We start from the raw sequence: 23,592 nt of genomic DNA, 5'->3' as shown, positions 1-23,592 counted from the left end.
AAATAGAGGCATTAAAAAAAAAAAAAAGACAAAAGGTCAATGGAACAAAAAGTTGGTTCTTTGAAAAGATAAACAAAATTGATAACCCTTTAACTGGACTCATAGAGAGAGAGAGAGAGAGAGAGAGAGAGAGAGAGAGAGAGAGAGAGAGAGAGGGAGAGAAACCAAATAAAATCAGAAATAAAAGAGAAGTGACAGTGGACAACACAGAAATACCAAAAAAAAAAAAAATTATAAGAAAATAGTAGAAGCAATTATATGCCAACAAATTGGACAATCTGGAAAAAATTGATAAATTCCTGGAAACATACAATCTTCCAAGACTGTATCAAGAAGCAACTGGAATGGATGGGGGGAGGGGGGTTCACAGTGTGAGGGATATAAATGATAAACGTCTAAGTATTACCTTGTCTTGTACACCTGAAACTAATAAAAAAAAAAATTACCTGCTGAACCAGAAAAAAAAAAAAAAAAGAAGCAACTGGAAATCTGAACCAATCAATTACTACTAATGAAATCAAATCATTAATCAAAAATCTCCCAACAAACATCCCTGGACGGGACGGCTTTACAGTGATTTTTACCAAACATTCAAAGAAGAATTAACACCTGTCCTTCTCAAGTTATTCCAAAAAATTCAAGAGAGGGAAAGCTCCCCAACTCATTTTACAAGGCCACCATTACCCTGATTTCAAAACCAGACAAAGACATTACAAAAAAGCAAATTATACCTGATGAACATAGATGCAAAAATCTTCAACAAAATATTAGCAAACTGAATTTATCTATACCTTAAAAAGATCATACACCATGATGAAGTACAATTTATTCCTGGGATTCAAGGTTGATTCAATATCTGAAAATCATCATCTAAGATGGCGACTGTGGAACCGGAAACCACCCCTACTCCTAATCCCTCGCCTACAGAAGAAGAGAAAACAGAGTCTAATCAGGAGGTTGCTAACCTGGAACACTATATTAAACATCCTTTACAGAACAGATGGGCACTCTGGTTTTTAAAAAATGATAAAAGCAAAACTTGGCAAGCAAACCTTTGGCTGATCTCTAAGTTTGATACTGTTGAAGACTTTTGGGCTCTTTACAACCATATCCAGTTGTCTAGTAATTTAATGCCTGGCTGTGATTACTCACTTTTTAAGGATGGTATTGAACCTATGTGGGGAGATGAGAAAAACAAACGAGGAGGACGATGGCTAATTACATTGAATAAACAGCAGAGACGAAGTGACCTCGATCGCTTTTGGCTAGAGACACTGCTGTGCCTTATTGGAGAATCTTTTGATGACTACAGTGAATATGTATGTGGAACTGTTGTTAATGTTAGAACTAAAGGTGATAAGATAGCAATATGGACTACTGAGTGTGAAAACAGAGAAGCTGTTACACATATGGGGACGGTATACAAGGAAAGGTTAGGACTTCCTCCAAAGATAGTAATTGGTTATCAGTCCCATGCAGACACAGTGACTAAGAGCGGCTCCACCACTAAAAATAGGTTTGTTGTTTAAGAAGACACCTTCTGAGTAGTCTCATAGGAGACTGTGTCAAGCAATCGAGATTTGGGAGCTGAACCAAAGCCTCTTCAAAAGCAGAGTGGACTGCATTTAAATTTGATTTCCATCTAAATGTTGCTAAGATATAAGAGAAGTCTCATTCGCCTTTGTCTTGCACTTCTGTGTTCATTTTTAAAAAAAATTTTGGCTAGAGTGTCTACTTTCCCAATCAAAGAATTACCTTACACATCATCCCCAGAATCCATAAATGTGTTCCTGGCCCACTCTGTAATAGCTTAGTAGAATTACCATTACAAACACATTTTACTCATCCACAATATTAAAAAAGAACCTGCATTCTATACCTTACAGGAAAAGAATTCTGTTTATGTTCCATTGTTTGCAGTAGAATATTTTGCTGGTTTGAAAGAGTATAATGCATACAGTTTTCTAGCAATTTTCTTTGTTTCTTTTTATAGCATTGTCTTTGCTGTACTCTTGCTGATGGCTGCTAGATTTTAATTTATTTGTTTCCCTACTTGATAACATTAGTGATTCTGATTTCAGTTTTTCATTTGTTTTGCTTTTGTTTTTTTGCTCATGTAACATTGGTGAAGGATATAGGAATATGACACAAAGGTGGAATAAACATTAATTGTGTGCATTCTTTGGTAATTTTTGTTTTTTTATAACTACAAAGCTTTGCCACAAATTTATGCATTTCATTCAAATCAGTGATCTATGTTTGTGTGATTTCCTGAATGTAATTGTGGATTATAAAAAAATGTAACATCATAATTACATTCCTAATTAGAATTAGTATATCTGTTTTTTGTATCTTTATGTTGTATTTTAACACTTTGTATTACGTAGGTTATTTTGCTTTGGTTAAAAAATGGTTCAAATAGAAAACCAGTCCCATTCATATTAAGACAGTATACAAAACTGTAAATAAAATGTGTACAGTGAATTGTCCTTAAAAAATATCTGAAAATCAATTAATATGATACACTACGTCAAGAAAATTAAAGATAAAAATCATATGATCATATGAATAAATGCAGAAAAAGCATTTGACAAAATCCAGCATTCATTTATGATAAAAACTCTTAGCACTGGGGGAATAGAGGCAACATACCTCAACATAATAAAGGCCACATACGGCAAACCCACACCTAACATCATACTCAACAGGGAAAAGATAAAAGCATTTTCTGTATGATCAAGAACAAGACAAGGATGCCCACTTTCACCACTTTTATTCAACATAACACTGGAAGTCCTAGCCACAGCAATCAGACAAGAAAAAAATAAAAGATATCCAAAATAATAAGGAAGAAATAAAACTGTCATTATTTGCAGATGACGTGATACTATGTATAGAGATCCCTAAAGATTTCACCAAAAAACTATTAGAACTTATAAGTGAATTCAATAAACTAGCAGGGTACAAAATATTCAGAAATTGGTTACATTTTTATTCACAAGTAATGAACTGTCAGAAAGAGAAATTAAGAAAACAATCCCATTTATAATGGTATCAAAAAAAAATACATAGGAATATATTTAACCAAGGAGGTAAAGGACCTTCTTGATTAACCATAAGACATGGAAGAAAGAAATTGAAGAAGATAATATAAATGGAAACACATACTGTGCTCATGGGTAGGCAGAATTAGCATCGTTAAAATGTCCATACTAGTAAAAACAACCTATAGATTCAATGCCATCCATATGAAAATACCAATGGCATTTTTCACAGAACTAGAACAAATAATCTTAAAATTTATATGGAACCACAAAATATCCTGAATAGGCACAGCAACCTTGTGAAAGAAGAACAAAGTTAGAGGTGTCATGGTACTTGATATCAAACTATACTACAAGGTCATAGTAATCAAAACAGCATGGTAATGGCATAAAAACAGACACCTGTATTAATGGAACAAAATAGAATGCCCAGAAATAAGTCCACATCTATGAAACTAGACTACCTTCTTACACTGTATACAAGAATAAACTTAAAGTGAAGTAAAATTTTAAATATAATACCCAAAACCATAGAACTCCTAGAAGAAAACATAGGCTGCAAACTCTCTGACATTGCTAATATTATTTGTCTAATCTATCTCCTCAGGCAAGGGAAATAAAAGAAAAAGTAAGCAAATGGGACTACATCAAACTAAAAAGTATTTGCACAGCAAACGAAACCACCAACAAAACTAATAGACAACCTTCTAAATGGGAGAAGACACCTATCTGGTAAGGGTTCAGTCTCCAAAATTTATGAAGAACTCATACAACTCACCACCCCCCAAAAACAAGCAATTATACTAAAAAATGGGCAAAGGACCTGAATAAATATTTCTCCGAAAAGGACATACAGATGGCCAATAGACATATGAAAAGATCTCAACATTACTAATCATCAGAGAAATGCAAATGAGATATCACCTCACATCCATCAGAATGAATATCACCAATGTCAGCAAACAAGTGTTGGAGAGGATGTGGAGAAAAGGGAGCCCTCATACACTGTTAGTGGGATGGCAAGTTGGTGTAGCCACTAGGAAAAATGATTTGGAGGTTCCTCAATAAATTAAAACTAGAACTACCTTATGACCTTATTTATTCAAAGCAATTCAAAACACTAATTGGAAAAGATCTATGCACCCTATGTTCATTGCAACACTATTTACAATAGCCAAGATATGGAAACAACCCAAGTGCCCATCAGTAGATGATGGGATAAAGTTGATGTGGTACATTTATACAATGGAATACTACTCGGCCACAAGAAATGTTGAAATACTGCTATTTGCGACAACGTGGATGGATCTTGAGATTATCATGCTAAGTGAAATAAGTCAGACAGAAATAGTCAAGAACCACATGACTTCACTTACACGTGGACTCTAAAGAAGAAAACAAATGAACAAACTAAACAGAAACAGACTCATATACAGAGAACAAACTGATGGTTGCCACAGGGGAGGAGGTTGAGGAGCTGGGTAAATGATTCAGTCAGCTGAAGTTTGTGCACTGTTTTAACCAACATGTAAGGTAGAAATGGTGGATTTAAAAAGCACATCATGGAGAATATTACGTAAAGTGAAATAAGTCAGACTGAGAAAGACAAATACCATATGATCTCACTTCTATGTGGATTCTAAAGAACAAAATAAACGACAAACAAAACAGAAACAGACTCATAGAAACAGAGAACAAACTGATGGTTGTCAAAGGGGAAGGGAATTGGGCAACTGGGCAGAAAAGGTGAAGGGATTAAGAAATACAAATTGGTATTTACAAAATAGTCATGAGGATGTAAAGTACCTTAGAAAATATAGTCAATAATGTCTCAACAACTGCATAGTCCTAGGTGGGTAATAGACTAATTGGGGGATCTTTGCATAAATTATATAAATGTCTAACCACTATGCTGTACACCTGAAACTAATATAAAATTGAATGTCAACTGTAACTGAAAATAAATAAAAATATTTTTATCTGGATACATAGCCACCTAGAATAAAATCTTCCTTTAGCTTGATGTATGTGAACAAATACTGGCCAAAGCAATATAAGTAGAAAGGTTATTTGACTGCTTGAGTGAACCTCAGGGAAGCTAGATGTCAAACTCCTTTTTCCTTTTCTTCTCTTTTTCCTCATTTTGTTTTGCTAGCAAGCTTTCTAGATATGATGGCTGTACCTCTAGATGCCATCTTGGGCCTGTGGACAAGAACACTGTGGGGATGGATGGTTAAATGCTAGAGGATGCCTGAATTCTTGGGAGCTTTGAGAAATTGTACCATCATAGTAGCCTTGCAGAAACATAACATTTTTTTGTCTTGTTTCAGCCTATGTGACTTTGGATCTCCATTGCTTTCACCTGAAATTAATCCTAAGGGATGGATTCTCATTAAAAAAGCAACAAACAAATAAAAAAATCTGAAAAGAATGTACTAGTTATTTATTTTTATTTTTCTCACAATGAGGAATAATATATCCTCCTTCTGATCCAATCAATTTAGATTTTTTAGTACTGTACTAAGTGTCATTATGTAAATATTTTATTTTCCTTCTGTTTTCTTTCTTTAATGTTGGAAAGGAGTAATAGTTATTCTTTACTAAGTAGCATATCATTTCGTAAAATGTAAATGATAGTATTGAAAACAATCATGGAGCAGTCATGAAGTAGATAAGGTGCCAAGAGGGTGACAGTGATTAATAGAAAGATATAAACAGAATCTGTGTATTTTACAACGTAAATCTATTGAGTACTATTTTTCTGAATTATTTAACAAGGAAACCCTTCTGAAAATGTGTTATTACATAGGATACCATTACATAAAATAGAAAACAGCAAAGTGCTTTGGTAGGGGAAGCCCTTTTTTCTCACCCTACCAATTATTCAACAAGGCAGCATTAAGATTTCCCTTGAAACTATTAAAAAGTGTAAAATTTTTAAACATCATGTAAAAGTTTTAGTAGACAAAGTTTTAAAATGTATTGAGAGAATTTTTCCTTAAAATATGCCTTGGTCCTATTAGCATGAGCATGGGATCTATTCAGAATTTTAGGCGATTGACATAACCTGTCATTGAGACTATATGCTACTTGGAGAATATGGGGTCTGCGGGGGGCCAACAAACTGCTAAATATATTTAAGTAGTTTTCTAAATCCTAGGAAAATGAAATCATGGCTCTGCATTTAAGAAGCACATGGATAAATGTATCATTTTCTTCAAAGACTGTAGTTGTTGTTTTAAATGAGAACCCATATACACAATTACCTTTGATTCAGGAAGGCAACTGCAAATATATAACACCACAAATGCATCTGTAGAAGAAGAAGGGAAAAAAACAGATGCTATGATTTTTATTTAGACTCCTTTCAAAGAAGAGATGAGACCCAATAGGAAAAAAAGTCACTAGACAATTAATAAACATTGCTTTTCATCTCACTGCTTTACTTTTATTGCCTCATCCTTTATAGTTTTATGGGTTTGTTCTTGCCGCCCTAATCTTTCCCTCTTGTAATTTTGTGTTGATTTAAAATCAGCTTTCCTGTGGCTCTTTCAGGCAAGGGAGTTCTCCATTAATAGTGTGCTTGCCTAGCATTTTTTCTATACCCTTCATAGCTCTACTTAAGAGTTAAAAAAGTAGGTGATAAAACTGAAATATATCAATATAAAAATGAAGAAAAGGATTTGTCTTAGTATATCAAGAAGATTAAGAAATGGTAAGAGACTTCTAGACCATCTAGGTTTTATCTTTTGCTTGTCGAAGCTGCTCCCACATCTCTATAAAGACACTAAATGACAGCTCTCCTCCAAGGTCAGGTTATTCTGTTACTGCAAGTGAAAAGCATGAAAGAGATTTATTAGGCAGCAACGTGCATCTCTGCATTTTATCTCTCTCCAATATAAATACCTAGGAGATGCTTGAAACAGTGTTTAAAAGGAGTCCTAATGAATTATAAATGATGATAAATCTGACTTGATTTCAAAGTGATGGGTGTTTTACATTTAACACTTTTACGATAGAGGTTGCCTTTTGTTACCTAGTTCTTTTAAATTCTGATATATGATGCATTATGCAAAACTGGAATTTAGGGGCATCAATTTAACACAACAAAAATATAAAAATAAAATATAAATAGAGAATTCTTGTTGGATAAACCCTGAATACTTAGACATATAAACATACATACATATACAAACTCTATATAGATTTTCTTTCTCATATAAAAACATTAATTATTGAATCAAGGGCATATTTAATTTTGATAAACTAAAGATTAGTATTTTTCTTATCTAAGGAAGATCCAATAATTCCAATAAAATTTTGAACATTTTTATATGAGAAAACTATAAATATCTTTATGATCTTGCTTGCTGTTTTGAACTTGAGTATCTCAGGTGCATGACTGCAAATAAATATTTTATGATTTTATGGAATATATATATATATATATATATATATATATATATATATATATAATTTAAAAATGTCTCCAGGAATTAAAAAAGGTATAGAATATAATCAAATTGTATGCATGTTTTATAAACTGGATATGCAAATTGAGTAACAATAAATTATTGATTTGGGAATATGATTGGAAGTTAATTATAACTATTATGATACAACTTTGAAATTTCACAATTCTGGCACTTGTTTACTAACCTCAGTTTCCAACATTTGAAGAATAGAGGTAATAATAGTGTAATAGTGTTTATCGTGAAAATTGTATTACACTATGTATGTAAAGTTATTATAACATAACTTCTAGCTGATAGCAAGTCCTTAATAAACAATTGCTATTATATAATGATTTATACCTTATCACTCCCTTTATTAATAAATACTAAGTGCCTTCCATGTGTCAGACACTATTTTCAAAACAAAAGATAAAGCTCTGAGCTAGACTGAGTCCCTGTTTTTGTAGAGGTTATGTTCTGATGGAAAGACAGATCATGAAAAGGTGATAAACGCATATGAACCATGACAAAGTGTAACATATTCAGTGCTATAAAGATAAAAAAAGGATAAATTATTAGAGACAGTTATATTAATGGTATGATAGAGTTGTTAGAATGTGTTTTTATTTACAGTAAATTGACTCCAATTTTTAAATCTATGTACTTCATTGTTTCAGTAAAGAAATTGTATTAACATTGATTGTCTTTCAATATCAAGCAATTAAACTATCATCCATGTATGTATACATTCTTTCTATGTTTATAATTATTTCAACTCTATTAAAAAGGGTAAAACATGCTGATTAACTTTGAAATATTTAATTTTAAAGAAAAAAATGTCATACAAAGACTAAAAAAAGATGCCCCAAATGTGAAAATTATAAATAAATAAAAACATTTGCTTTATTTTTATAATTTCTTTATCAGGTAACCCATCTACAGTATTTAGAACTCTTCATTTTGTAATGTTATCTGCATCATAGACCATGTAAACCATGCTAGTACAGTAGTGTTACTAAATTGTCCAAGGTCCGTAGTGGACTAGAAGTCTATTTTAAGGATTGCACCAATCCAGAATTATAATATGCTTTTTTTGGCATACTTCTAATTTTAAATTCACTTGTTTTTTTCATGGGACTAGTGATTAAGAGATTTTTAAAGGTGAGTTTGGGATATTGTGGATATCACATAGGCCTTGTTTTTGATTGTGAAGCAATTTTTTTCTTAATTACTAAACTTTTCCATTTAATGTAAATCATGTCCTTATATAGAGTAATATATGGATTTAATTTCTGATACTTTTCCCACAAAGCATTTCAATGTGAATCAAAGTTTCTTTTCAGAGACACACTTTAAAATTTATAGTTTCATTTGAAGGAATTATAGACAAACAGCTATTTACTTTTCTTAAGCTGGGAGACAGAAAGAACAGAAGAGAAAAGCTAAATATAAATAGACTCACAAGTTTTGACATGGTATATATTGGCCAATGATAGGATGAGAGAAGCAATTTCATAAGCACCATGATAGTAATTAAATTAGTTACTAAGATACATTTCATTCGTTGTTATATAGCTTCAAAATGTTCCACTCACTACCTCTATAGAAATGATTTATTAAATTCCATCATACAGGATCAAATAAGATATTAAAAATATGCATGTTGACTAGAGAAATGAAATAGAATATAAATTATCTACTCTAGTTAAAAATATCAAATAGCAAGGAATAAATAAAACAATCTACATTTTGTATGCATGTAATTATAATATAAAAAAATAAACATTCTGGTTAGAGTTCATCCCTTTTTTCCTAAAATCATGCAAATATTATACAGATTGTTTACATTTCTGGTTTACTTATACGTGTCTAATTATATTTAGCAAAAATATTGTGAAAAGTATTGGACCAATCTACTTACTGTCAAGCTGTAATAATAAATCACGTGTAATTTTGTAGACTGGAAAGTGCAAAATGTTAATAAATTTCATGGCTGTGGGTATGACATACTCAGTTTTTCTGTGAAGCTGTGATTCGAAAGCATGCTAACATGGTCATTAAAGAAACAACAGTGACGCCATTATCTTTTTTATATATGGACATATAGAATTGTATTATATTTGGATATACAGAACTGAGCAAATTGGCCTCCTCTATAAACACAAGAACCACAGCTATGTGAATTCCAGAATTTTCTTTTTCTGTATCATAAACTCCCTTTTTCTCTCTTGGGCTGGTGTAAATAGCTTGGCAAAATCTTAAACTCATTTAAAACTAATTTCTATTCTACCTCTACACCTGAGCTATGCAGTAAGGAACCTCTCAAACATGCTGACTCGTCTTATCATAAATAAATGAAGGGCAGCCTTAAGCGGGCCTTTAATGCTGCCTGCAATTCATACTACACTTCCCCAGTGAGTTCACTAAGTCCCTCTCCCACCGTTCTGGATACTTAGGGCATATTTCTCCACTTGCTCAAACTTCCAATAAGTGTTCTACTATCCTCATTTTCAGTTGTTTGCTTCCTCTTTAACTGAAAGACAGATTTTGTCAAAAGAGGATTTTCACACATTTCCATAACCTATGGCATATACCTGGATTCACCCACTATCCAAGAACTTTTTATGTTCTTATCATATACCACAGCCGCTTTTTATATACCAGTGCACAGACACAGGGCAATGTTGCAGCATTTTCCTTTCTCTTTTCTGTAGCATCCTTTTTTCCCTCTCTCTCTTTAATGGAAACATGCTCTTTATATGTAATGCTTTTTCTTGATCCCAACATCTCATTTCCTCCTTCATTTGTCAGTAGAACTATAAAAAGTGCTTATGTTCCCTGTCTCCAAATCCTCTCATTCCATTCTTTTTGAAATAACTCTAGTAGAGTTACCCACTTAATACCTCATCCAACTTCAAGTAAACTGCTTTTGTCGAGGAAAGTCAACAACGCGTTTCACTTGCTAAATTTAATCATCACTTTTCAGTTATTATACTACTTGATTTATCACAAATATTTTATGCAGTTGATCAATTCCTCATCATTTATTTGCTTTCCTGGACATCACTCTGACATTATACGAGTAATTTTTGATATCTTATTTGACAATCCACTCCATCATATTTTCTGAATCTTCTCTAATCCTTTAATTTGCAGAGGAAAATAATCATTGACTTGCTTGAAATTCTCTAAAATTGACCAATATTGTTATGGCGACCTAGTAGAATGAAGAATCAAAATGTAATTATAGCAAAACAAAGGCAATTGACAGTTGACACTTTAGCACATATGAGTATATAGATAAAAATGCATGTCATTTTAATACATACATTATAGTCAACAAGACTTTTTACTGTAAACATGTCTTACTAACTCTTATTCACTAATACTGAGAGAAAATAGTATCTGTAGATAAAAGCACTAGATTTTTCCTAAAAAGACTCTGACATTCAAAAAGAAGGATGTGGTAGATGAGGGTAAAAGGGATCAAATGTATGGTGATGGAAGGAGAACTGACTCTGGGTGTTGAACACACAGTGTGATACATAGATGATGTATTACAGAATTGTACACCTGAAACCTATGTAACTTTACTAACAAGTGTCATCTCAAAAAACTTTAATTAAAAAAAAGAAGTACATATTTTGCACATATTACCTTATGTTTCTATATTAGAAATTTACCATTATGAAATACATTTAAAGTTAAACATTTCAATAAAATATCTGCAGTTTAATAATAATCATGTTTTGTAATCATGAGTTAAAGAAATAACATTGATTCGGCCACATCTTTACTTTGAACTGTGGAGGGTTTTTGAATAAAAAAATTCCGTGGAATGTTAAGTTATTTAATTAACAAATTTGATAGCTACTTATTAAATTCGTAATCATATCTGTTACTAAAATTAATAATACCTTTTGACAGTAAAACTAGCCAAACTATATCAGTGATACACATACTAGATAACATTCACATATTTGACACATTCTTACTTAATAATTATTATGTATGTTTCCATTTAGGAATTTATTCAGAAACACTTCAAAATGTGCCATGATTTCAATACACTGGCAATTAACATTCAAAACTAATAAAGATCACAATTAAAATTAGGATGTACATTGATATTTTTTACTTAGATATTGCCTATCACTTTTGCATTTCTATTAGTATGCTTTCTGTAGGCAATTTGGACAAAACAGTTTAAAATGGATACTTTACCTAATAGTGTGCACTTTCAATACAACATTCAAAGATGTAAATTAATTTTTAAAAAACATTTACTTTTTTCCTTCTACTGCATACCTAAAATAAATTGATAGCTAGTGATATTTATTCTTTAACCGGTTATTATGGCAATATTGTCAGAATATTAGCTACATTCCTTGATATTCAGATTTCATAAAAATGTATTTCACAAAAGTTTAACAAAATCATAAATTTTTAGTATAAAATAAAGGTATGATAATTTTTAGTATAAATAAAGGTATGACAATAGTGTTTAATCCTATGTATATTTAGCCAAGCAGTATGTAAATTATTCAACAATAAGTTCAGAATACCATATACTTATCATAATAACCTATATTCATTTTCAATCATTTATAATACTACCCCTATAGATACATTATATATCAAGTATACACATGAAAATAAATACATATATCGGGCATCTATCAATGAAAAAAACAACTTCAAAATATCTTGTATTGTGCACTCAACGGTTTATTTTAAATATCTGTTGCTTAGTCTTTCATAAAATAAATTAGTCTCAGCAAATGTTACCATGATACACTAGCAATTCAAATAATATATTGAAAATTCAAAAATGTGTAGTTAATATTTATGCATAAAAGAAATTACATTAATTGATCACCCAAAGTTCATAGTTTACGTTACAGTTCACTCTTCGTGTTGTATGTACTATAGATTTGAACAAATTTATAACACATATCCATCATTATGGTATCATACAGAGTATTTTCAGTGCCATAAAAATCCTCTGAGCTTCATCTATTTATCCCTTTCCCTCCCCAACTCCTGGCAACCACTGATCTTTTCACTGTGCCATAGTTTTGCCTTTTCCAGAATGTCACATAGTTGGAATTATATATAGCGTGGAGCCTTTTTAGATTGGCTTCTTTCACTTAGTGATATACATTTCAGGTTCCTCGTGTCTTTTCTTGGCTTGATAGTTCATTTCTTTTTCACACTGAATAACATGGCAACATTTTTAAGAGACTATGTTGTCTGAATGGAAGCCAAATTAAAAAGTGTCCATTTAAAAAACATGAAGGGAATGTTTTTAAAGCAAGGTTGCGTGCTCTTGAGCAAAACCTGCTACCTAAGAAAGATCTCAACTTTCTGCTCAATACACAACCTTCTTATTCAGCCATTTTCTTTTGAACTCTGATTTACAATATACCACAAAATATTATACCCTTTGTTTATAATTGAGCTTCAGTTTATAGTACCTATAGGCAATGATGCAGGTCACTTGTTCTCAACCTCATCTGCCTTTCTTTCAGAACTGTTTATTTCTTTTTTCAAAATTGCAGGTATAAAAAATTTGGAAGTCCTTCATAAAGGACAGACAATAATTTTTAAACATGAAGTAGTTCATGTGTTTGCATTCAAATGTATGAAAATATAGAATCATATAAAATATTTTTCAGAATCATGCGGTTTCTTTAAACCAAAATCTTATTAATGTAGTTTGAAAAAAAATCATCAATTTATCAATATATTCTGTAATATGTGGTAAAACTATATAAATGCTAAATATTAATTCATTTTCTGTTCTTAAGTTCTTGTACTTATTTTATAAAATGATTACATTAATGAACATGTGTAATTTACAAATCAGACAAAGAATTTGGATCCAAAATATATAAAGATTCCAAAAATATATATTTTAAAAGAACATGTAACTTCACTGATAAAAGGAAAAGATTAGGATTAGGCACTTTCAGTGGAGAAAATCTGAATGAAAATAAACAAGAAAAACAAGAAAAATGTATTCAGTTTACTTGCTATGAATTAAACATAAATTGAAGGAATCATTTTATAACCTTTAGATTGGCAGTTTTTTCTAAGTCTGTTGACATCAGAAATAGCAGATGTGGAGAATGGGAGCTCATACAGTTAATGAAAGTATATTTACTTGCAAACAGTTTGAAAAGTATATTTTGCAATGTCTGTGTAGGTCTGCTAAGTAGACTAAAGAGCGTTGTGAGCTTTATTCACATCACAGAGCAGCGCTCATCACATAGACAACATGTAAAACTGTGTATTAGACCCTCAACGTAGAAGGACACTGTTGTCCCTCTAAGAGTCTGTGACACAGAGAAATACCACTTGTAGGTGTATTCTCTATCTAGAATAGAAAAAGTCTAAGATATGTGGTCTTACGTAGGCGGATTAGCGAAAATTTGTAAACCACTAGAATACCATTAGATATATTTGTGCATAATGCATTTAATTAATGTTATAAACAAAATTATATTATTATTGTTTTGGGGGGCTATTAATATACATAATTAAAATATTTTAAAAAGTAGTTGAGAAGGCTTTTCACCAACTTTTAAACAGTGATTACCTCTGGTGAGAAGAGAAAGGAGATGAAGCCATAAGGATTTCTATGATGTATTGTGCTGCAACTGTAAATATAATGTTTTATTTCTTTAAGGAAAGGTCTTGGGCAAATTAAAGAAAGTTTTTAACGTTTGAAAAATCTGAATGGTGGGTAGAGGAATGTTCAGTTTACAACACACTCTGTTTATTTTCTATTTTATTGTTTGTTTAATATTTCACCTTTAAAACAGAGAATATAAAAGTTATCATTACATTGTCCAACTAATATTTAGTTTCTCTCAAAAACTGAAAAAAGCAGGTTTTGTTTTTACTCTTTTTACTTTAATGAATTTTTATTTTTTAAGTAAAGCTATGGTTTTTATTTTCTTTTATCATAGATATGTAACCTTAGATATATTTATATATAGATTAATTTTTTTTCTCAAATAGGCCAGAATTATGCACTTTGCATTTTTTTCTATGAACATATATAACTATTCTTTGCATTTGAATTTACAGTGTGACATCCTTCTACAGAATGAAATTAAAATATCTTCCTTTATTTTTCCAGGGTCAATTTCATATCATAGTTATTTGCAAATAGAATAGATATTAAAATCATATTGGCAAATCACATCATATTTTTCATAAAACATCAAGGCAATTGCTGGTAGAATAAGGTCTAGATTTCTTATAAAGATCCTTATGTTTCTTGTACATCATGTAATTTACACGCAACCTTCAACAATTTGGTTACAAAATTCTAAGATGATTTTATCCACTATCTACATAAAATGTCATTTAACTGAGTCTTTAAAAATGTCTATTTCAATTAAAATATATTTTATGTGAAATTGATAATTATATGATTAAATTATCTACAGAATTGATATATTCATTGTCACTTTATACAACCATGAAATGTTTTTATTAAGATATAATTAATATACCATAAACTTCATTCTGTAAAATTTAGTGGTTCCTAGAATATTAAAAATGTATGAAACCATTACCATTAATTCCAGAATATTTTCATTACACAAAAATGAATTCCTTTATTTATCAACAATCACTCTCCAATTTTTCCCTTGCCCCATCCCTGACAATCAGAAGTCTACTTTATGTATCTATGGATTTTCCTATTTTAAAAAATATTGTATACTGAATCATATTTGGCATAGAACGCTGTATAGAATCATATGTGGCATTTTCTGTCTGGCTTCTTTCACTTATAATATTTTAAACATCTTCCTATGTTGGAACAATACTTCAGTTCAATTTTTTTTTTTACAGCTGGATACTGTTCCACTGTATGGATATACCATATTTGGCCACATTTAGTGAATCCATTCATCCGTTGATGGACATTAGGTTGTTTCCAACATCGAGTTATTATAGATAATTACTGCTATGTATGTATGTATGTATTTATGTATGTATATGTATATGTATATGTATGTATGTGTATATATATATATATACACATATATATATATATATTCCATAGAATTAAAACAAAAAGTTGTACATAAATGTTATATGGTACCTCTCTATTTAACTTTTTAAAGAAATACCACACTATTTTCCAAAGCAACTGTACAATTTTACAATCCTATCAGCAATATGTGAAGGTTTCAAATTCTGCATATCCTTGACAACATTTGTTATTGTCCATCTTTTGATTATAGTCATCCTAGAGGGTGTGAAGTAGTCTCTCATTGCTATGTTGATGTATATTACCATAGTAAGTAATGATGTTGAGCTACTTTTTATGTGCTTATTGGCCATTTGATTACCTTGTATGGAGAAATGTCCACCCAATTTTTTTGCCTCTTTTTAATTGTTATTGTCTTTTTATTGTTAAAATGTAAATATTTATGTATTCTAAACACCAGTTCCTTATCTGCCATGTTATTTGCAATTTTCTTCCCATTTGAAGGTTGTCTTTTCTCTTTCTTGATGGTGAATTTTGAAGCCTATAGTTTATTTCGTTTTATTTATTTATTTTTTATTTTATTATTTTGTATTAGTTTCCTGTGTACCAAACAATGTATAGTTAGATATTTATCATTTATATTCCTCACACAGTGATAATCCCCCTCCTCCGATCTACTACCCTAAACAATGCATACAGCCATTACATTTCCACTGTCTCTATTCCTAATGCTGTACTCCACTTCTTGTAACCATATATATATACATATATATACATATATATATATTGATCTATAGTTGACATTCATTATTGTTCAGCTTCAGCTTTAGGTGTACAGTGCAGTGATCAAGCATCTACATCATCCCTGAGGTGGTCTCCCTAATGAAACAAATGTCCATCGGATACCCAACAAAATCTTTACAACATGTTGATTACATTCCCCAAATCGACTTTCATTTCCCCATGGCAATCTTGTGGTTACTGACTGTGCTTTCTAATCTCCTCACTTTCCCGCTTATCCCCAACCCCCTCCCATCTAGCAACCCTCAGTTTTTTCTCTATGTCTCCAAAACTGTTTCTGATTACTTCATTCATTTGTTCTTTTCTTTAGATTCCACGTATAAGTGAGATCATATGGTATTTGTCTATCTCTGTCTGACTTATTTCACTTAGCATAAAGTTCTCTAGGTCCATCTATATTGTTGCAAATGGTAAGATTTCATTCATCTTTATGGCTGCATAATACTCCATTGTATAAATGTACCACAGTTTCTTAAACCAGTCGTCTACCGATGGGTGTTTCGGTTGTTTCCATGTCTTGGCTATTGTGTATAGTGCTGCAATAAACATAGGGGTGCATAATTTTTTTTTTTGAATTAGAGCTTTGGATTTCTCCAGATAGATACCTGGGAGTGCAATTGTTGGGTCATAAGGTAGTTCCATTTTCAGAATTTTAAGATACCTCCATACTGTTTTCCACGGTGACTGCACCAATCTGCAATCCCACCAACAGGGCACAAGTATTCCCTTTTCTCCACATGCTCACCAGCACTTGTTGTTTGTTGATTTATTGATGATAGCCATTTTGACTGTGGTGAGGTTGTATCTCATTGTGGTTTTTATTTGCATTTCTCTAATGATTAGTGAGGTTGAACATTTTTTCATCTGTCTGTTTGTCATCTGTATGTCTTTTTTAGAAAAAAATATCTCTTCATGTCCTCTGCCGATTTTTTAATTGGGTTGTTTGTTTTTTTGGAGTTGAGTTTTTTTTATAAATTTTGGATATTAACCCCTTATTGGACATATTATTAGCAAATATCTTCTCTCATTCAGTAGGATCCCTTTTTGTTTTATTGATGGCTTCCTTTGCTGTGAAAAACAAAACAAAACACTTTTTAGTTTGATATAATTCCACATTTATTTTTTAGCTTACTTCCTTTGCCCAAGGGGATATATCAGTAAAAAATCTTACTCCGAGTAATGCCTGTAAATTTTCTTCCTGTATTTTTTTCTAGGAGATTTATGGTTTCAGATCTTACATTTAAGTCTTTAAGCCATTTTGAATTTATTCTTGTACATGGTGTAAGGAAGTGGTCTAGTTTCATTTTTTTGCATGTGTCTCTCCAGGTTTCCCAGCACCATTTATTGAATAGACTGTATTTACCCTACCATAAATTCATGCTTCCATTGTCATAGATTAAATGACCATATACGCATGGATTTATTTCTGGGCTTTCTATTCTGTTGCATTGATCTATGTGTCTGTTTTTATGCCAGTACCATGCTGTTTTGATTACTGTAGCCTTATAGTATAATTTGATGTCAGGTATCGTTATATCTCCCACTTTGTTCTTATTTCTCAAAATTGCCAAGACTGTCTGGAGTTTTTATGGTTCCATATAAATTTTAGGATTATACGTTCTATTTCTGTGAAAACTGTTCTTGGTAGTTTGATAGGAATTGTGTTGAATCTGTATATTGCCTTAAGTAGTATGGACATTTTAACGATATTAATTCTTCCTATCCATGAGCATGGTATGTGTTTCCATCTATTTATATCTTCTTTAATTTCTCTTTTGAGTATCTGATAATTTTCTGAGTACAGATCTTTTACTTCTTTGTTTAAATTTATTCCCAGGTATTTTATAGTCTTTGAAGCAATTATAAATGGGATTGTTTTCTTAATTTCTCCTTCTGATAGTTTATTATTGGTATATACAAATGCAACTGATTTCTGAATATTAATTTTGTATCCTGCTACCTTACTAAATTCTTTTATCAGTTCTAATAATTTTTTGGTGGAGTCTTTAGGGTTCTCTCTATATAGTATCATATCATCTGCATATAATGACAATTTTACTTCTTCCTTATCAATTTGGATGTGTTTTATTTCTTTTTCTTGGCTGATTGCTGTAGCTAGAACTTCCAGCACTATGTTGAATAAAAGTGGAGAAAGTGGGCAATCTTGCCTTATTCCTGATCTTAAGGGGAATGGTTTTAGCTTTTCCCCATTGAGTATAATGTTATCTGTGGGTCTATCATATATGGCCTTTATTATGTTGAGATATGGTCCCTCTAGTCCCACTTTGTTAATAATTTTTATCATAAATGGCTGCTGGATTTTTTCAAATGCTTTTTCTGCATCTATTGATATGATCATATGCTTTTTATTTTTTATTTCGTTAATATGGTGTATTACATTAATTGATTTGCTGATGTTGAACCATCCTTGCATACCAGGAATGAATCCCACTTGATCATGGTGTATGATCTTTTTAATGTATTGCTGAAATCTGTTTGCTAATATTTTGTTGAGGATTTTTGCATCTATGTTCATTAGGGATTTCAGCCTGTAGATTTCTTTTTTTGTAATGTCTTTTTCTGATTTGGGGATCAGGGTGATAGTGGCCACCCAGGGTGATAGGAGCCTTCCCTCCTTCTGGAGTTTTTTGGAATGGCTTGAGGAGAATAGGTGATAATTCTTTTTTGAATGTTTCATAAAATTCACCTATAAAGCCATCTGGTCCAGGGCTTTTGTTTGTTGGGAACTTGTTGATTACTGATTCGATTTCCCTGGTGGTAATCAGTCTATTCAGGTTTTCCGTTTCTTCTTGAGTAAGTCTTGGAAGGTTGTATGCTTCTAGAAAATTGTCCATTTCTTCCAGATTGTCTAATTTGTTGGCATATAGTTGCTCATAGTAACTTATTTTTTTATATTTCTGTGGTGTCTGTTGTCACTTCTCTTTAATTTCTGATTTTATTAATTTGGATCCTCTCTCTCTCTCTCTCTCTCTCTCTCTCTCTCTGTTTTTTTTTTTTTTTTTTTTTTTTTTTTTTTTATGAGTCTCGCTAAAGGTTTGTCGATTTTGTTTATCTTCTCTGAAAACCAGCTCTTGGATTCATTGATCTTTTGTTTTTTTTTTTTTTTTTTGGTCTCTGTTTCATTTATTTCTGCTCTGATCTTTATCATCTCCTTCCTTGTACTCCCTTTGGACTTATTTTGCTGTTCTTTTTCCAGATACCTTAAGTAGGAAGATAAATTATTGATTAGTGATTTTTGTTGTTTCTTTAGTAGGCCTGCAATGCGATGGATTTCTCTCTTAGGATTGCTTTCTCTGCATCCCATAGATTTTGAGTGGTCGTGTTTTTATTTTCGTTTGTCTCGAGATATCTTTTGATTTGTTCTTTGATCTCATTGTTGATCCATTCATTATTCAGTAACATGTTATTCAGCATCTATGTATTTGTGTGTCATCCAGGTTTTTTTGCGGTAGTTGATTTCTAATTTCATAGCATTGTTGTCAGAGAGGACAATTGGTATGATTTCAAATTTCTTAAATTTGTCAAGACTTGTTTTGTGGTCTAACATGTGGTCTATCTTTGAAAATGTTCCATATGCACTTGAGAAGAACGTGTATTCTGCAGCTTTGGGGTAAAATTCTCTGAAAATATTGATTAAATCCAAATGGTACAATGTGTCATTTAAGGCCGTTGTTTCCATATTGATTTTCTGTCTAGAAGACCTGTCGTTTGTTGTCAGAGGTGTGTTGACGTCCCCTACTATGATAGTGTTACTGCTGATCTCTGTCTTTATGTCAGTCAATATCTGTTTTATATATTTAGGTGCTCCTATGTTGGGTGCAAAGATGTTTCCTAGGGTTATGTCCTCTTGTCGGATCCATACCTTTATTATTATATAGTGCCCATCTTTATCTTTTAATACGTTCTTCATTTTAAAGTCTATTTTGTCAGATATAAGTATTGCAATGCCAGCTTTTTTCTCATTTCCATTTGCATGAAACATCTTACTCAAACCCTGACTTTAGCCTGTGTGTGTCTTTTGATCTGAGGTGAGTCTCTTGTATACAGCATATACAAGGGTCTTTCTTTCTTATCCACTCCACCACCCTACGTCGTTTGATTGGAGCATTCAATCCATTTACATTTGAAGTAATTATTGATAGGTACCTAGTTATTGCCATTTTGAAATTTGTAGTTATATTGTTTTCATCTTTCTTCTGTTTACAGAAGCCGTTTTAATTTTCCTGCGATTTTGGCTTGATGTTAATAAATTCCTTTAGTTTATTCTTTTCTGCGAAGCTTTTTATCTGTCTTTCGATTTTAAATGATAGCCTTGCTGGTTAAAGCAATCTAGGTTGTAGGCCTTTGTTTTCCATCACTTTGAGTACCTCCTGCCACTCCCTCCAGGCCTGCAATGTTTCTGTAGAAAAGTGATTTGATAGTCTTATAGGAGTTCCCCTGTATGTAACCCTCTGTCTTTCTCTTGTTGCCTTTAGGATCTCTCTTTTTCTTTAACCTTTGCCAATTTAACTATAATGTTTCTTGGTGTGGACCTGTTTGGGTTTATCCTGTTTGAAACTCTCTGCAGTTCCTGGGTTTGTATGTTGGTTTTCTTTACCAGGTTAGGGAAGTTTTTGGTCATTATTACTTCAAATATGTTCTCGATCCCTTGCTCCCTCTCTTCACCTTCTGGTATTCCTATGATGTGCATGTTGTTGCCCTTGATGTTATCCCAGCGGTCTCTTAAATCATTTTCATTGTTTTTTGTTAGTTTTTCTTTTTGTTCTGTTTGGGTGATCTTTACTAACTTGTCTTCTAAGTCACTGATTCTATCCTCTGCCTCATCTAACCTGCTGGTAATTCCTTCAAGTGTGTTCTTTATTTCAGTTATTGTATTCTTTAGTTCTAACTGGTTGTTCATTATGATTTCTCTATCCTTTATGTCATCACTAAGCTCCTTAAACATTCTTATCCTCAGTGTTCTGAACTCTGTCTCTGATAGGTTGGTTACCTCTATTCATTTTGTTCCAATTCTGTAGCTTTCTTCTGTTCTTTTATTTGAGACATGTTTCTTTGCGTCCCCATTCTGGCTGACTCTCTGTGTTTGCTTCAATGTATTAGTTAAAACACCTAGGGTTCTTGGTTTTTGCTGGGTTATCTTGTGTAGTATGTGTCTTTTATATTTATCTTGTACCACTTCCCTATTCTCCTGTGCATGTGTCCCAATGGTGACCCTTGTGTTGTGTATAGTGTCCTGATAAAGTTGAACTTTAATTGCTTTTGTCTTGTCATTAGGTAGGATTGACTTTTAGGCTGACTAGTTGCGGGACTTGGCTCTGCCTTCAGTGGATGACCTGCTGCATGACAGTTGACCACTCTAATGAGGCTTGGCCCCTATGGTCTCTTGTGCCTATAGAGAATTCCCTCTCAGTGTGTCACGTGTATGTTAAATCCGTTAGTACTCTGGTTTGGTCTAGAGTTGGCCTCTGGGTTTGTTGAATCTTGTGCCTCTTGGGCTGGGCCCTGGTGTAGGGCAATTTCACCTAGAACAACAACAACAACAACAACAAAGAAAAAACAACAAATACACTCACATGTAAAAACAACCGATAACCCACACTCAACACAGGCAAAAATATTAAAAAAAAAGAAAAGAAAAGCAGCGCCAGTCTTGGCTTAAGTCCACCAACTAATCTTCAGGTTGTCCTCTGCTGTACCAAAGGATCCTCTGTATCTTGTGTAAGCAGAGCTGGCCAGCTGGTGCCCAGAGTGACCCTGGAACTACAGTCCTAGATGAGTGGGGTTATGGGGTCTGGATGGTAGTTTTTACAAAGTCAGTGCAGTTCCTGTTCTGTCCTGCACATATGCACACTAAGAGTAACATTGCCAGCCTTGTGCCCAGGTCTCTCGAGTCTTAGGGTACTTCTTCTTGTGTGTGTGTGGAGGGTGTGAGATTTCTGAGCTGCTGAAAGTCCAGAGCTGCCTCTGCCACCTGCTGCTGACACCTAGGAGTGTCTCTGATGTTGTAATTGTTCTGCCCTCGGCAGGCCAGAAAAGGTGGGGCTGGGGACGAAGCAGTCTTCTCTCTCCCAGCCCAGCAGTGTCACACTCTTCTCAGCTTCTTCCCTGGGTCACAGCAGCTGCAAACCAGATCCTGAGCACTACTGTTCCTCTGTAATCTGACACTATTCCTCAGTTCAGGGGCTAGCTTGAGTCTCTGGAAGGGCGGAGGTAGAATTGGTAGAGTGGGGAGATGGGTCCAGGTCTGATGTTTATGTCCTTTGTCCACATAGGACCCAGCTAGATGTCTCAGCTGAGATTACTGCCTCAAAAGCTGAATATGCTGTTCTTTAGGCAGGAGAGATCAGCTGTGGGATGCAGGGAAAGAGCCCACCTCCTGGCTTTTGTAGTCTCTGTTCTGTCCTGGGAACCCTGTGTCTCTGCAGCTGTGGATACGGGCCGCGTCTCCACTTAGCTCCCTTCCCTCTTTCCCTGCTTGCCCAGTTTGCCCACCTTCAAGTTATTATTCTACAAGTCTCTTAGCTGTTCTGTGTGATGTGCAGAGAGTCCTTTAATGGGTTATAGATGTTCAATTTGTAGTAAATTCTGGAGGATAACTCAAAAAGACCACCTCGCTGCCGCCATTCCTGTGACCTGAAGCCTATAGTTTTAAATTTTGATGAGGTTCAATTTATTTCTTTTGTTACTTGAATAAGATATTATTTAATTCATATTGTGTTTTTGTGCTATTTTTATGTGTATCATATGGTCAGTTGGATATATAAGGCGTGGAATCATCTAATAATTGAATTCTTAATGTTCACAAAGTAAAATAGTTGACTAGCTATCAAATTTCAATCATGTTAAAGTTTTTAATCACTAAAATAACTTAGTGACACATATATTAATAGATTCAAATAAAGGTACTATTAAACACAAAATATAATTGTATATTTTGCCAGGGAGAAATCTTATAAACATAGGATACTACAATTCTTCCCATATATCCATTTTTGATGGGCAACAAACTAAGTTAAAATTAATTGCTTCAAACAACAACTACTGGTTATTACTCACACATCTATGGGTCATGGGGTATTGCCTTGGCCAGCCTTAGTTCACCTCTGTCGATGCTTGTTGGGCTTGGCTATTCATCTGTTGGTAGGTAAGCTGAGGGTTTGCTAGCCTAGGATGACCTCATTCACATGCCCTGTATAATTAGAATGACAGTTCAGATGATGAGGTTAATTGGACTCCTATTTTCAGCAGACTAGCCTACATT

At 32.9% G+C, this 23,592-nt stretch overlaps 1 protein-coding gene across 1 annotated transcript; it reads left to right on the top strand.

Annotated features, from left to right (window-relative positions):
* Nucleotides 1-875: 875 nt before the first annotated feature.
* Nucleotides 876-1,529, top strand: LOC308487328 (eukaryotic translation initiation factor 4E-like; the record flags this gene model as incomplete). Its single annotated transcript, XM_081025411.1, has 1 exon — nucleotides 876-1,529. One exon carries the CDS (start codon nucleotides 876-878, stop codon nucleotides 1,527-1,529), a length of 654 nt encoding a protein of 217 aa, XP_080881537.1.
* Nucleotides 1,530-23,592: the final 22,063 nt, after the last annotated feature.

The sequence above is a fragment of the Rhinolophus hipposideros genome (assembly GCF_964194185.1).
Source record: "Rhinolophus hipposideros genome assembly, chromosome: 19".
Lineage (NCBI taxonomy): Eukaryota > Metazoa > Chordata > Mammalia > Chiroptera > Rhinolophidae > Rhinolophus > Rhinolophus hipposideros.
The sequence above is the reverse complement of the archived record's forward strand: the minus strand, read 5'-3'. Positions and strand labels throughout refer to the sequence as shown.